At 38.3% G+C, this 16,856-nt stretch overlaps 1 protein-coding gene across 3 annotated transcripts in view; it reads left to right on the top strand.

Annotated features, from left to right (window-relative positions):
• MTRF1 (mitochondrial translation release factor 1) overlaps window positions 1-16,856 on the top strand; it is a 69,646-nt gene that overhangs the window by 32,870 nt on the left and 19,920 nt on the right. For all 3 annotated transcript variants that reach the window (XM_053707963.1, XM_053707966.1, XM_053707964.1), the window contains 5 exons: window positions 2,844-2,951; window positions 5,024-5,196; window positions 5,754-5,871; window positions 8,518-8,654; window positions 8,884-8,982. In XM_053707963.1, coding sequence (XP_053563938.1) covers window positions 2,844-2,951; window positions 5,024-5,196; window positions 5,754-5,871; window positions 8,518-8,654; window positions 8,884-8,982 — 635 coding nt within the window. The remainder of the gene's footprint in view (window positions 1-2,843; window positions 2,952-5,023; window positions 5,197-5,753; window positions 5,872-8,517; window positions 8,655-8,883; window positions 8,983-16,856) is intronic.

Here is a 16,856-nt window from a genome sequence, read left to right as displayed (position 1 = left end):
GTTTCTAAGGTTTGCCTTTCTGGACAAGCATTGCCATTTTATTTCACTTCCGTTTGGTATTGCCACAGCTCCCAGAATATTCACAAAGGTTCTGGGAGCTCTATTGGCAGTGATCAGATCCCAGGGAATTGTGGTGACACCCTATCTAGAAGACATCTTGGTTAAGGCGTCATTTTTTCAACTAGCAAAATCTCATACAGAGATGTTGTTGTCTTTTCTACGTTCCCACGGGTGGAAGGTGAATCTTGAAAGGAGTTCCAACTATAAGATATTCTCTGTCCATGAAGATTTTCCTGACGGACGTCAGAAAATCCAAATTTCTTGCCTTTCCCTCCAGCCTGCTTTTTTTCCATGAGTGACTCTATGCATGGATGTGATTGGTCTGATGGTGGCTTCCATGGACATCATTCCTTTTGCTCGGTTCCATCTGTGACCGCTGCAGCTTTGCATTCTCTGTCAATGGAAGAGAGACCATTCAGATTTATCACAGAGGATAAATCTGGACCCCCTAACGAGACTCTCTCTCTCGTGGTGGATTTCTCAAGAAAATCTGTCTCGGGGCGCTTGCTTCCTGAGAACTTCCTGGGTGATTGTGACTACGGACGCCAGCCTGTCAGGCTGGGGAGCTGTTTGGGCTTCTCTACTAAGCTACTAAGGATTTTCAGCAATCTTCTGCCCTGTTTGTTGTTGTTTTCTCTGGAAAACGTAAGGGTCAGAAGGCCACTTCTACTTCTCTTTCTCTCTGGTTAAGAAGTGTGATTTGTTTTGCTTATGAAACTGCTGGACAGCAGCCTCCTGAGAGAATTACGGCTCATTCCACTAGGGCTGTCTCCTCTTCTTGGGCTTTCAAAAATGAAGCTTCTGTGGAACAGATATGCAAGGCGGCAACATGGTCCTCTGCATACTTTTTCCAAATTCTACAGATTTGATACTTTTGCCTCTGCTGAGGCTTCTTTTGGGAGAAAGGTTCTTCAAGTGGTGGTGCCTTCTGTTTAGGTCCTCCTGCCTTGTTCTCCCTCCCTATTCATTCTGTGTCCTCTAGCTAGGGTATTGGTTCCCACTAGTAATTGGAATGACATTGTGGACTCTCCATGCCATAGGAAAGAAATCAAAATGTATGCTTACCTGATAAATTTCCTTCTTTCCGGGCATGGAGAGTCCATGCCCCGTCCTCTTTTTTAATTATAATTTGGCATGTTTTTTTTAGTAAACCTCAGGCATCTTTTTCACCCTTGTGTTTCTTCTTTTTCCATTTTCTTTCGGCTGAATGACTGGGGCTTATGGGTAAGAGAAGTGACACTTAACAGCTTTGCTGGGGTGCTCTTTGCCTCCTCCTGCTGGCCAGAAGTTGAATATCCCACTAGTAATTGGAATGACATTGTGGACTCTCCATGTCCAGAAAGAAAGAAATTTATCAGGTAAGCATACATTTTGTTTTATTCAAAACCCATTGCCGTAACATGACTGTTTGTACATCTTATACCTAAACTAAATATGATGACCTACATGTCAATTTATGATAGCAATAAAGAATTTGGATGTTTTGTTATGTTTTATTACATGACATGTTTTTGATCTGGCTTCTCTAATTTTGTATTTATTTATTTATTTATTGTTCCTTGACACAAGTATATTCAGGTCTTTATTGATTGTGCTAGTGGAGGGATGGTACATTAAAGGGACAGTCTACTTGAAAATGTTTATTGTTTAAATAGATGGATAATCCCTTTATAACCCATTCCCCAGTTGTGTATAACCAACACTCTTATATTATATATATATATATATATATATATATACTTATTACTTATGTGATTACCTTGTATCTAAACCTCTGCAGACTGCCCCCTTATTATCTCATTGCTTTTTACAAACTTTCATTTTAGCCAATTAGTGCTGGTTTATGAATAACTCCACAGGAGTGAGCACAATGTTATCTATATGGCATACACGAACTAGCACTGTCTAGCTGTTAAAAGCTAATAAAGTGCAATGAGATAAGAGGTGGCCTTCAAGGACTTAGAAATCAGCCTATGAGCATACCTAGGCTTAGTCTTTAACAAAGAATACCAAGAGAACAAAGCAAATTTGATTAAAATAAATAAATTGGAACTTTGGAAATTGCATGCAAAAAGTGTTGTGGTCGATTAATATCACCATGGACTGATCATACTGGGTGACTGACAACGCTTGCATCATTGTCTGGACTTGAGCAGGGTTGGAATTGCATAGGAGAGCTCTAATGAAATCTTACATTTCACCAGCCGATGCTGCATCTGTCTGTGAACTCTTCTTAAATATACATCTTTTTATCAGTCTTTAATATAAGTGACTTTCTGCACATTATTTTTTTATTATTTTGTTAGAAGATAAAGGATTCTCAATCACTACAAAGTGCAAATAAAATGCATGAGACTTAGAGATATGAAACCCTTAAATGTTCTTTTGTGATTCAGACAGAGCATACAATTTTAAAAATATTTCCAATTGACTTCTATTATCAAATTTGCTTTGTTCCCATGGTAATTTTTGTTGAAGAGATACCTAGGTAGGGGTCAGGAGCACTACATGGAAATAGTGCTGCCATCTAGTGCTCTTGCAAATGGATAACTTTGTTGCAAAACTGCTCCCTTACAGTGATTCCGACACTTGCACGCTCCTGAGCTTATGTCCCTGCTAAGTTGTTTAAACATGCATGCTCTATCTGAATCATTAAAGAAAATGGTGGATGTTATGTTCATTTTAAGAAAAAGCAGCTTAGAAAATAAATGGTTTTCAATCTCATGACTTTTTGCATAAAAACTAAAACATTCTATTTATTTTTCTATGGTTTTCTCTTTTAGGTGATATTTGCCAGCAGTTTACCAAAGAGGTTTTTGACATGTACCAAAATTATGCACTTTACAAGTCATGGGCCTTTGAAATTCTAAACTATACACCAGCTGAATATGGTAAGTGGAGTGTTTAGTTCCCTTAGAACAGGACCAGACAAACCAGACAAAGCCACAGCGTTAGAGAGCACTGGGGTTATATCAGCGGGAACTACAGTTTTGGGATGTTTTTTTTCTCCTAAGAAATGATTGTCTATCACCTTTGTTGATCCACCACCTGCCATCCCTGCCAACTCTACTATTCTTAAAGGGAACCAGAATTTTTATTGTTTTAAAAGATTTCACCTGTGCTCCAGTTCAGATAGCCTCAAAATCTGGCCTGTTAGAGAGACCAGTGAGATCGAGCATACAAGTATAAAGAACTTTCCAGTTTACTTCTATTATCAAATTTTCTTCATTCTCTTGGTATCCTTTATTGAAGAAGCCGCAATACACTACTGGTAGCTAGTTGAATACATAGTCAGCAAAATTACAAGTAGCGCGTTACGATTTTTCCGTGCACAATGTGGTATTTTCACAATCAATTTCCATTACAAGTCTGGAAAAATCGCAATTGCGTGCGCGCATTCGCCTTTTACGCAACAATCTTTTCCGCACTCGAAGAGCTGTAGTTAATGCTTTTCCGCAACAAAAAAGATTCACAAAACACTTAAAAAATACATTATAAAGTACAGTTACACTCATATTAACACTGTCTAATAAAAATTATTTTAAAAAAAATATTGCACACAAAAGTTATAAAGGCTCACAGATACGAGATCTCGGGTGTTAGAGAAAAAAAAGCAGAAGCCGGAATTTTACATTGACATACATACACATACATAGAGAAACATGGATTTATATGTATAGAGATATGTTTAACTATGGAGATAAGGAAAAGATTTAACATTACAATCTTATGCACATAAAACAATATCTCAGGGATTTTCAATACGATATTTGCATATACATCTCGAGATATCTAGATATATCAGTCCAAATATCATCAAATATATAGAGAAATATTTATTTAGAATTAAATAGAACATATTCCATTGCGAAAACATTTTTACAATATGAAATATTCTCATTTTCATGTACACTTTATAAGGAGAATACGTCATGGGCTTTGTGCAACATATTCGTTTTTTCTTTCTCTCTATGTGTCTTCTCCATTGACTTCTATGGGGAATACATGAACGTGCATGCAATTTCACGGTTTGCATTACACAGCTTAAAGCACGCGAACAATAAGTTATTTTGCAACTTGTAATACCTGCGCAACCCCAAATGCGAAAAAGCCATAACGTGTGCAGTGTTTTCGCGACTTGTAATCTTGCCCAATGTGAGCTAATGACAAGGGGCATATGGATACCAAAAGAATGAAGCAAATTAGAAAATAGAAAAAAAAAATTTGAAAAGTTGTTTAAAATCAAATGCTCTATCCGAATAACAAAAGTTTAAAGAGACAGTCTACTCCAAAATTGTTATTGTTTAAAAAGATAATCCCTTATTATTTATTCCCCAGTTTTGCATAACCAACAGGGTTATATTAATACACATTTTACCTCTGTGATTACCTTGTATCTAAGTCTTTTCTGACAGCCCCCTGATCACATGACTTTTTATTTATTATCTATTGACTTGCATTTTATCCAATTAGTGCAGTGTCTGCCACAACCCACGGGCTTGAGCATAATGTTACATATATGGCACACATGAACTAGGACTCCCCTGTTGTGAAAAGCATATATAAAAGCATGTTGAGGCTGTCTTTAGTGGTTTAGAAACAGACTGAAATTTAAAGGTTTAAAGGTTGTAAAGTATATTAATATAACAATGTTAGTTGTGCAAAGCTGGGGAATGGGTAGTAAAGGCGTAATCTAACTTTTTAAACAATAACAATTCTGCTTTAGACTGTCCCTTTAATCTATGTGCATTTCCAGCGTTCAGTCTTTTACAACCTGTAGGTGCCTTATACACAAATGAAGATAATTCCACAGCTGTTTGCTGTACCTATTGACTTACTGCTCCATGTAATTTATTGCTTCATAATGTCTAATAGAAATTTAATGAAAACATGTAAAAAGGTCATTTATCACTCAGAATTGAGAAGCTAGCATTGTTCACCCCTCATGATGGTATGCTTGCAGGGGGGTTGCACCATGCAGCTGCACGCATTTCAGGTGAAGGTGTCTACAAGTGCTTAAAGTATGAAGGTGGTACTCACAGAGTTCAGAGGATACCAGAGGTGGGCTTGTCCTCTCGAATGCAGCGAATTCATACAGGAACAATGACAGTCATAATACTACCACAGCCAGACGAGGTAAGGCAAACCTATTCATTGCATACACATTAAATAGCCAAACTGATTCTGATCCAGTGAAGTCAGCTTCCACTCAAGTATCATTTCATTATCTGTGTATTAGTCCCATATACTGTCCCACATGTGTGTGAGGCTGTTCAATGTAATCGTGCTCTACATGAGAGAGGCCAGCGCTTAGTATACAAACACTCAATTCCTATCTGATAGAAGGATTAGTTCTTTTAAGAATTGTCGTCAGTCAATCAATTAGACAATATGGCGGGCTGGAGAGCTGCGCTCATCGCTGCAGCTGTAAAAAGGTAAACATTTGACAAAATACATGCATATAAAAAATGTCATGAATTAAACCTTGGCTAATTTTTAAGTCTATCCAATGCCATGGGGCACTAGTCTTAAGTTGACATTCACTTTAAGAAAAGGAGCAGGGAACCTATTAATTTGTCTCCTACACAAAGACTAAAGGAGGAATAGTATGTTGCATAAGTCATCAAGAATTGTCATCTAACACAAGCTTATTGGATTTAATCCAGTGCTAAACACTTTTATTTTCTTCTTAGGTGGATATTAGAATTGATCCCAAAGACCTTCGAATTGATACTTTCCGGGCAAAGGGAGCAGGGGGGCAGCATGTGAATACAACAGACAGTGCCGTGAGGGTTGTGCACATACCTACAGGTACATTGTGGATTGGCTTTTTGCTTTTACTGTTGTTACTTAAAGAGACATAAAACCAAAAATGCCTTTTATGATTTAGATAGAACATACAGGACTAGATAAGGAGAGGAGTGCAAACGTTTAGGGGTTTATCACAAGGGTTTGCGCTCATCGAGCTTACCGCTGGTATTATTGAGCACAACCGCGATCTACACTAGAATGATTACAAAGACTTCAGAGCTCTAAAAAGTGTCACAAAACATATCAAAAATACATTACAAAGTATAGTAATAACATGATCTAATAAAAAAGTATTCAAAAACAATATTGCACACAAAAGTTCTAAAGGCTCAAAGATATGTGGTCACAGGTGCTAGGGGATAAAAGGTAGCCAAAGGGCTTTAACATAGACATACATATATATAAAGATTGATATGCATGTGTGTGTATGTGTATATGTGTATATGTGTATATATATATATATATATATATATATATATATATATATATATATATATATATATATATATATATATATATGTGTGTGTGTGCATATGTATTTACAGACATATAAATACATATGTATACATACTTATGCAATATTAATATTCAATAAAGATTTTTAACTATGTATTTACTGTAAATATTTCACATTCCAATGTTCTGTACATAGCAGAATATGTTCTATGTATTTATATATATGTATATATATATGTGTGTGTATAAATCTAGACCTATATATAATGTATATATAAATGTATAGATATATATTGTAACAAAAGTATGTAGAAATATGTATTTATGAATAATTAGAACAATCCAACGCTTAGTTCAGTACATCAGCAGACCGTGCAAGCTGCCAGGAGGGAGACACTCCAAACAATCCAGAAAGTACAAAAAGGCAGCAGCATTTGTCCCAATAAAGCATATGTATTTATCTCACGTGATAAAGGGTTAAAGGGACACTGAACCCAAATTTTTTCTTTCGTGATTCAGATAGAGCACGCAATTTGAAGCAACTTTCTAATTTACTCCTATTATCAATTTTTCTTCATTCTCCTGCTATCTTTATTTAAAAAAGAAGGCATCTAAGCTTTTTTATAGGTTCAGCACTCTGGACAGCACTTTTTTATTGGTGGATGAATGTATCCACCGATCAGCAAAGACAACCCAGGTTGTTCACCAAAAATGGGCCGGCATCTAAACTTACATTCTTGCATTTCAAATAAAGATACCAAGAGAATGAAGACAATTTGGTAATAGGACTAAATTAGAAAGATGCTTAAAATGTAATGCTCAATCTGAATCACAAAAGAAGAAAATTGGGTTTTTTTCTTTTTCTCTGTACCCCTAAATAAATATATCTGCTTTATTTGGACAAGTGCTTCTGCCTTTTTTGTACTTTATGAATAAATAGAACATATTCTTCTATGTGCAGAACATTGGAATGTGAAATATTAATATTTTCGTGTGGGGTTAGTGCAAATGAGAATATGCAATCAGGTTTGTGCGAGAGTGGGGTCTTTCTTTGCTCCATTGACTTCTATGGGGGGGATATGTGAACGCTCATGCGATATTCTAACTTCAGCTTTTTGCGCTTGTCGGGTTAGTACAAGAGTGAAAACAGCTTACTTTGAACTCGTAATACGAGTACAACCCGACAAGATAAAAAATCTTACTTTTAGCTCAATTAACGCTCAAGCAGAAGCGTTAATTTGCGCTCCACTCGTAATCTGGCCCACAATTTTTCAACAACTTTCCAATTTACCTCAATTATCAAATTTACTTGGTTGTCTTGTTCTCATTTGTTGAAAAGCAGGAAAGTAAGCTCAGGAGTGTCCACGTGTTTGAAGCACTATATGGCAGCAGTTTTGCAACAATGTTATACATTGGCAAGAGCACAAAATGGCAGCACTATTTCCTGTCATGTAGTGCTGCAGATATGTGCACGCTGCTAGAAATCTCTTCCACAAAGAATAACATGAGAATGAAGCAAATTTGATTAAAAAAAAAGTAAATTGGAAATGTTTTTTAGAATTGTATGCACTATCTGAATCATGAAAGAAAATGTTTGGGTTTCATGTCCCTTTAATAAAATAAATAACATAGACAAAATATCAGTGTATTGGTCATTTTCAAATCAACATCATTAAGTCACATAGAATAGTATATTACTTGTACAAACAGATTGATATCATAAATGGAAATGTAACTGAACAAGCGTTTTTGAAGCCTGGACTTTAAAAAGAAAAACATTATGTCAAAGCTAAATTAATGAATAAATTATGCACTCACTATTTTACACAGACACCCCCACCGTGCTGCTAAAGAGAGTGGTTATGGCTGTTGTAGCCTTATGCATAAAAGTGTTTTCTCCATCTGCAGTGAAGCTAGAAATTCTTTATTATGTTTTCTATCTTCCTGGGAGCGCCTAAGATTAACACACACCACTCTGGTTACATTTCTTCACTAAACATATATACATCTTCAGCTCCTTGTTGTTACATACACCTTTGAAATAAAATAATTATATACTGTTTATAGTAACCAAATTCACTTTTTTAGATAGATCTGCATCATCACCAAGTTTCTATATTTCCCAAGCTTACTGTTGTCTATGTCTTCAAGTATGAAAGTAACTTCTCCTATTGCATTGGTTTGGTACAGGGATAACCGTGGAGTGCCAGCAGGAGCGTTCTCAAATTGTAAACAAAGAGAAAGCTCTAAGGATGCTGAGGGCTAAACTCCATGGACAGACAATTGAACGGGAATTGTCTCAGAGACAGAGCGCTAGGAAGTTACAGGTGGGGTCCTGAACTTTAATACAAGTAACTGTACAAGCTGCATTTGATCACGTAACTTATATGAACCAACACATCTGACTATGTCATTCATAAATAATTGGGAATGATGGAGAAAAGATCAATCATGCGCGCTCTAAAAGTAGTACAGTGTATCAGTTATTACTATTAGACAAGCCTTTAGGATTTAATACCTAGGTTTAAATGTGCTAATCTTTATTTTGATTTACAGGTTGGTACCAGAGCTCAGTCTGAAAGGATCCGTACTTACAACTTTACGCAGGATAGATTAACTGATCATAGAATATCCTATGAAGCTAGAAATCTGAAGGTAACCCTCTCTAATTAAATATACATTCCCTTCTGTTTCGTTAAAGGGATATGCAACAGTCTGTTTCATTGTTGTAAAAAAACAGTGGGCTATACATATATAGAAATTATTGCAATATGTACTATTAATCATTTTAAAGGATTTTATCTTTTATTTCTTTTTTTATTATTTCATTTGTGAAGGGTCCATTACTTCCTGGCACTGCCCCATAAGGGGCCTGTGGTCTTTACAGGAAGGCAAAGGAGCAGCTTTTCATTTGAAGTGTTTTTAGAAAACACCCATAATAGGTATAGACAGTTTATTGATCATGCTAAGTAGAGGAATTTTGTTGCAAAAAAAACTGTGATAGTAGAGCTTAAAAGGACAGTAAAGTAAAAATTAAACTTTAATGATTCAGACAGGGCAAGCAATTTTAAACAACTTTCCAATTTACTTTCATCATCACGCTTTGTTTTCTTTTTATTCTTTGTTGAAATGTAAACCTAGGTAGTCTCATAGGCTGATTTCTAAGCCATATGCATGTTAACAGTTTTTCGCAGTTAGTGCTAATTCATGTATGCCGTATAGATAATATTGTGCTCACTCCTGTGGAATCAGCACTGATTGGCTAAAATGCAAGTTTGTAAAAAGCACTGAGAAAAGGGGGCAGTCTGCTTAGACACAGAGGTAAAAAAGTGTATTAACCCCTTAGTGACCAGACCATTTTTCAATTTTCTTACCCTTAATGACAATGGCTATTTTTACATTTCTGCAGTGTTTGTGTTTAGCTGTAATTTTCCTCTTACTCATTTACTGTACCCACACACATTTATATACCATTTTTCTCGCCATTAAATGGACTTTCTAAAGATACCATTATTTTCATCATATCATATAATTTACTATAAAAAAAATTATAAAACATGATGAAAAAATTAAACAAAAAACACACTTTCTCTTGTTAAGTGTATCCAGTCCACGGATCATCCCCTCACTGCCATATCCAGTCATTCTCTTGCAACTCTCAACTAAGATGGAGGTCGTAAGAGGACTGTGGTGTTTTATACTTAGTTTATTTCTTCAATCAAAAGTTTGTTATTTTTAAATGGTACCGGAGTGTACTGTTTACCTCAGGCAGTATTTAGAAGAAGAATCTGCCTGCGTTTTCTATGATCTTAGCAGAAGTAACTAAGATCCTTTGCTGTTCTCACATATTCAGAGGGGGAATAGCGTGCAGGTTTTCCTGTAATAAGGTATGTGCAGTTAAAATATTTTTCTAGGGATGGAATTTGCTAGAAAATGCTGCTGATACCGAAGTAATGTAAGTAAAGCCTTAAATGCAGTGACAGCGACTGGTATCAGGCTTATTAATAGAGATACATACTCTTATAAAAGTGTATTTTAAAACGTTTGCTGGCATGTTTAATCGTTTTTTACATATGTTTGGTGATAAAACTTATTGGGGCCTAGTTTTTTTCCACATGGCTGGCTTGAATTTTGCCTAGAAATAGTTCCCTGAGGCTTCCCACTGTTGTAATATGAGTGGGAGGGGCCTATTTTAGCGCTTTTTTGCGCAGCAAAAATTACAGACACAGACATCCAGCTTCTTCCTGCATGATCCAGGACTTCTCTGAAGGGCTCAAAAGGCTTCAAAAGTCGTATTGAGGGAGGTAAAAAGCCACAGTAGAGCTCTGGCAGTTGTTGTGACTGTTTAAAAAACGTTTTTGTCATTTGTTATTCCGTTTTTGGAATTAAGGAGTTAATCATCCATTTGCAAGTGGGTGCAATGCTCTGCTAACTTATTACATACACTGTAAAAATTTCGTTAGTGTAACTGCATTTTTTCACTGTTATTTCAAAATTTGGGAAAATTTGTGTTTCTTAAAGGCGCAGTAACGTTTTTTTTATATTGCTTGTAAACTTGTTTTAAAGTGTTTTCCAAGCTTGCTAGTCTCATTGCTAGTCTGTTTAAACATGTCTGACACAGAGGAACCTACTTTTTTCAAGGGGGAACCAGGAGTTCCCTAGCGATGTTAGAAGTCTCAAAGATAATTCGCTGGGCAGAGTCTCACTCTTGCCACCTGTCAGCGATCCACATCCCAGGCGTAGAGAACTGGGAGGCGGATTTTCTAAGTCGTCAGACTTTTCATCCGGGGGAGTGGGAACTCCATCCGGAGGTGTTTGCTCAACTGGTCCATCGTTGGGGCAAACCAGAACTGGATCTCATGGCGTCTCGCCAGAACGCCAAGCTTCCTTGTTACGGACCCAGGTCCAGGGACCCGGGAGCAACGCTGATAGATGCTCTAGCAGCTCCTTGGTTCTTCAACCTGGCCTATGTGTTTCCACCGTTTCCTCTGCTCCCTCGACTGATTGCCAAAATCAAACAGGAGAGAGTATCGCTGATTCTGATAGCGCCTGCGTGGCCACGCAGGACCTGGTATGCAGACCTAGTGGACATGTCATCTCTTCCACCATGGACTCTGCCTCTGAGGCAGGACCTTCTAATACAAGGTCCTTTCAATCATCCAAATCTAATTTCTCTGAGACTGACTGCAGGGAGATTGAACGCTTGATTTCAAGGCGTGGCTTCTCCGAGTCAGTCATTGATACCTTAATACAGGCTCGGAAGCCTGTCACCAGGAAAATCTACCATAAGATATGGCGTAAATATCTTTATTGGTGTTAATCCAAGAGTTACTCATGGAGTAAGGTTAGGATTCCTAGGATATTGTCCTTTCTCCAAGAGGGTTTGGACAAAGGCTTATCAGCTAGTTCTTTAAAAGGACAGATCTCTGCTCTGTCTATTCTTTTGCACAAGCGTCTGGCAGAAGTTCCAGACGTCCAGGCATTTTGTCAGGCTTTGGTTAGGATTAAGCCTGTGTTTAAAACTGTTGCCCCCCCGTGGAGCTTGAACTTTGTTCTTAAAGTTCTTCAGGGAGTTCCGTTTGAACCCCTTCATTCCATTGATATTAAACTTTTATCTGTTTTTGATGGCTATTTCCTCGGCTCGAAGAGTCTCTGAGTTATCTGCCTTACATTGTGATTCTCCTTATCTGATTTTTCATTCAGACAAGGTAGTTCTGCGTACCAAACCTGGGTTTTTACCTAAGGTGGTTTCTAACAGGAATATCAATCAAGAGATTGTTGTTCCATCATTGTGTCCTAATCCTTCTTCAAAGAAGGAACGTCTTTTGCATAATCTGGACGTAGTCCATGCCTTGAAGTTTTACTTACAGGCTACTAAAGATTTTCGTCATCTGCCCTGTTTGTCGTTTACTCTGGACAGAGGAGAGGTCAAAAAGCTTCGGCAACCTCTCTCTCCTTTTGGCTTCGGAGCATAATACGCTTAGCCTATGAGACTGCTGGACAGCAGCCCCCTGAAAGGATTACAGCTCATTCTACTAGAGCTGTGGCTTCCACCTGGGCCTTTAAAAATGAGGCCTCTGTTGAACAGATTTGCAAGGCTGCGACTTGGTCTTCGCTTCACACCTTTTCAATATTTTACAAATTTGACACTTTTGCTTCTTCGGAGGCTGTTTTTGGGAGACAGGTTCTACAGGCAGTGGTTCCTTCCGTTTAAGTTCCTGCCTTGTCCCTCCCATCATCCGTGTACTTTAGCTTTGGTATTGGTATCCCACAAGTAATGGATGATCCGTGGACTAGATACACTTAACAAGAGAAAACATAATTTATGCTTACCTGATAAATTTATTTCTCTTGTAGTGTATCCAGTCCACGGCCCGCCCTGTCCTTTTAAGGCAGGTCTAAATTTTAATTAAACTACAGTCACCACTGCACCCTATGGTTTCTCCTTTCTCGTCTTGTTTCAGTCGAATGACTGGATATGGCAGTGAGGGGAGGAGCTATATAGCAGCTCTGCTGTGGGTGATCCTCTTGCAACTTCCTGTTGGGAAGGAGAATATCCCACAAGTAATGGATGATCCGTGGACTGGATACACTACAAGAGAAATAAATTTATCAGGTAAGCATAAATTATGTTTTTTCTAACTTTGACCCCCAAATCTGTTACACATCTACAGTCACCAAAAAACACCCATGCTAAATAGTTTAAAAATTTTGTCCTGATTTTAATAATACAAAATATTTACATGTTCTTTGCTTTTTTGCAAGTTATAGGGCAATAAGTAAGTACAAATAGCACTTTGCTATTTCCAAACCACTTTCAAAATTAGTCATAGTTGCATTGTAACACTGATATCTGTCAGGAATCCCTGAATAACCCTTCACATGTGTGTGTATATATATATATATATATATATATTTATTTATTTTTTAGTCGACAACCCAAACTATTGATCTAGGCCCATTTTGGTATATTTCATGCCACCATTTCACCACCAAATGCGATTTAAAAAAAAAAAAATGTTCACTTTTTTACTAACTTTTTAACAAACTTTAGGTTTCTCACTGAAATTATTTACAAACAGCTTGTGCAATTATGGCACACAAATGGTTGTAAATGCTTCTCTGGAATCCCCTTTGTTTAGAAATAGCAGACATATATGGCTTTGGCATTACTTTTTCGTAATTAAAAGGCCGCTAAATGCTGCTGCGCACCACACATGTATTATGCCCAGCAGTGAAGGGGTTAATTAGGTAGCTTGTAGGGTTAATTTTAGCTTTAGTTTAATGTAGTAAACAACCCAAAGTATTGATCTAGGCCCATTTTGGTATATTTCATGCCACCATTTCACCACCAAATGCGATCAAATAAAAAAAATCGTTAACTTTTTCACTAACTTTAGGTTTCTCACTGAAATTATTTACAAACAGCTTGTGCAATTATGGCACAATTGCACAAGCTGGCTCAGCTGTTTAGAAGGCTCTCCTGTTTAGAAGGCTTCTTGCTGTCTTTGCTTCTCTGAAATCTGAATTGTAAACGGGATCGTTTTCTTTTTTTCCCCTCTGTTTGCTGCGGGTGGCAGGAAAGGTAGGGCACCTCAGTAATTCGGCTGAGGTGTAGAGTGTTGCCTGGGGTATGTTTTCTTGATTTGGTATTCTTATTTAAGAACAGTTTTTTTGTTCTGTATTATATCCTTTGTTAAAATATAAAAAATCTAACTTTATTTTTTATTTTTATTTGCTTCTTTTTTTTTGTATTATGGATCAAGAGGATATGCAGGATGTTACCTGTAGCTTATGTTTTGATGCCCAGATCCAACCCCCAGTACCTTTTTGTTCTTTATGTATTGAAAGAACTTTAGCTTATAGAAATAGAGTTTTTGACCCTGAGCCATCATTAGCTAAGGCGGATGCTGTTCAGGAACCTCCTGTTTCAGATGTGGCGCAGCTGTCTCCTCAAGCGTCCCAATCCTATTCATCTGCTCATGCAGTGCCCTGCGTTTCCTCTCATGTTCATCCTGGGGGTTAGATATTGTTGCCCAGGTATCCTCTGCGGTATCTGAGGCGCAGTCTGCTTTTCCCATGCTGCAGGGAAAACGCAAAAGGAAATTTAAAGAAACAGTAAGTAAGGTTTCTGATCCTGAAGTGGCTAATCAAAGTATTTCCTCTCAGAAGACTGAGGATGATGATTCTTCGGGTGCATCTGAGGGTGAAATCTCGGATTCAGGCAGTATAATTCCTTCTAATGATGCTGAAGTTGTGTCCTTCAGATTTAAGCTGGAACACCTCCGCTTGTTACTTAAGGAGGTTTTGGCTACCTTGGATGACTCTGATTCTACTATAGTTGTTTACCCTAAGAAGTCTAGTAAGCTGAACAAGTATTTTGATGTTCCCTCTGCGGTGGAGGTATTTCCTGTTCCAGACCGTGCATCTGAGATTATTGCATGGGAGTAAAAGAGACCTGGTATTCTTTTTTCTCCATCTCCTATTTTTAAGAAAAAGTTTTCTATAGCTGACTCTATTAAGTAGTCGTGGCAATAGGTTCCTAAGGTGGAAGGAGCTATTTCCTCTTTGGCTAAGAGGACCACTATTCCATAGAGGATAGTTGTTCTTTTAAGGATCAAATGGATAAGAAATTGGAGGCATTATTAAAGAAAATGTATGTTCACCAAGGTCTTCAATGGCAGCCTGCGGTGTGTATTGCTACTGTTACCAGCGCTGCATCTTACTGGTTTGATGCCTTGTCTGATTCTATTCAGACAGATACTCCTCTTCAGGAGATCCAGGACAGGATTAAGGCTCTTAAGTTAGCCAATTCCTTTATTATGGATGCTTCCTTACAGGTCGTTAAACTGGGAGCAAAAATGTCTGGTTTTGCAGTTCTAGCTCGCAGAGCCCTTTGGTTAAAATCCTGGTCTGCGGATGTTTCTTCTAAGCCTAAGTTATTAGCTATTCCCTACAAGGGTAAGACCTTGTTTGGGGCCTGGTTTGGCTGAAATTATTTCAGATATCACAGGAGGAAAGGGATCTTTTCTTCCTCAGGATAAGAAGGATAAGCAGAAAGGGCGTCAGAGTAATTTTCGTTCCTTTCTTAACTTTAGAGGTAAACCCTCCACTTCCTCTATCCAAGTCTTCCTGGAAGTCTGGTCAGCCAAATATCTAGGATACAAGGGCCTCCCATAACTTGTAGAAACAAGAAAAAACAACCTCGTAACAAGAGGTAAGTCAACTTAGTACCCAAACAGGACCAGCCTGTTGTCAAGAATACAAAATGTCTGCTAACCAGGGTACAACTGAACTGTTCAAGGGCTAACTGAAAGTTCTAAACCCTAGCAGGGCTAGACTAAATAAAGACAGGCAAATAAGCACTGAGGCTTAAACATTGTCTAGTAACTTTTCTTCCTAATGGGAAAGTGTCCACAGCCGCATTCATTACTTATGGGAAATAAGAACCTGGTCACCAGGAGGAGGCAAAGACCCACCAGCCAAAGGCATAAATACTCCTCCCACTTCCCCCATCCCCCAGTCATTCTTTGCCTTTTGTCCCAGAAAAAAATATTTTTTCATATGTCTCTTATGGAGGGTTCTACCCTTCGACATTGGACGGGAGTTTTAAGTAGTCCTGTCAGCCTCTCGTGGAGGGCCAGAGCGACAGTGAGAGTCCGGAGATGCAATGGTAGCTTCCCCTGCGACACCATTCCGACTCGTATTCACAGCTCCTTTTCAGCACTTGGCGTTGCCGAACTTCGTTTCGCTACATGCTGTCTTCTCTCAAGTCTATGACGGAGTCGATGCTACTATTCGTCACACTTGAAGGGCCGTGTTCCTGTTCCACTGCGTAGATTCCAGTAAGATCGTTTCATTTTATTCAGTTATCTGTAATGTGATTATTATGACAGTTAAGTATGGGCCTCGCTGAGGCACCTTCTACTCCGATCTGGAAATCATGGGATAATTCCTCCTTAGGGTGGATTAGTGAACGTGGTAGGGTTTTTTATCATGTTTTTTATGTGATTCAACCTGCTTGTGTGTGTGCATAGGGGCTCTGCGGCCGAGACATTTGCCTAGGTGGCGCATATTGGCTTTTTGTTTTGGTTGTGGTTTACACGGCCTATAACTATACCTTTGGGTTATGCCTATTTTATTCAGACTTGCTTAACTTTTTTGTGGGTCTAGTTTTGCCGCCCTTTAGTGGCGCACTTTTTGGGATTTCATGGGGCATCTGGTGACCGGGCGAGTTTTTTATGCTTGTGTGGGTCTTCTTCCCCTTCCGCATTCCTGACTGAGTTGCGACGGTGGAAAGAGTCTGCTCCCCTGAGGTCATAGGAGGTGGTGAGTGCCCCCAGCCTTTGTTGGTGTCAGGTGCCAGTTATTTTTCTTTCTAATCCCCGTTTTTCTTGTGCAGTCTTAAGCCATGGAGGATTCCAATGTCGGGACTATTTTTATATCAGATCCTGAGTCGTCCTCGGGTGAGGTCATAGGAGGTGGTGAGTGCCCCCAGCCTTTGTTGGTGTCAGGTGCCAGTTATTTTT

This window comes from Bombina bombina, chromosome 3 (assembly GCF_027579735.1).
Source record: "Bombina bombina isolate aBomBom1 chromosome 3, aBomBom1.pri, whole genome shotgun sequence".
NCBI classification, from domain to species: Eukaryota; Metazoa; Chordata; class Amphibia; order Anura; family Bombinatoridae; genus Bombina; species Bombina bombina.
Note: the sequence above shows the minus strand (reverse complement) of the source record. Positions and strands in the feature narration are given on the sequence as shown.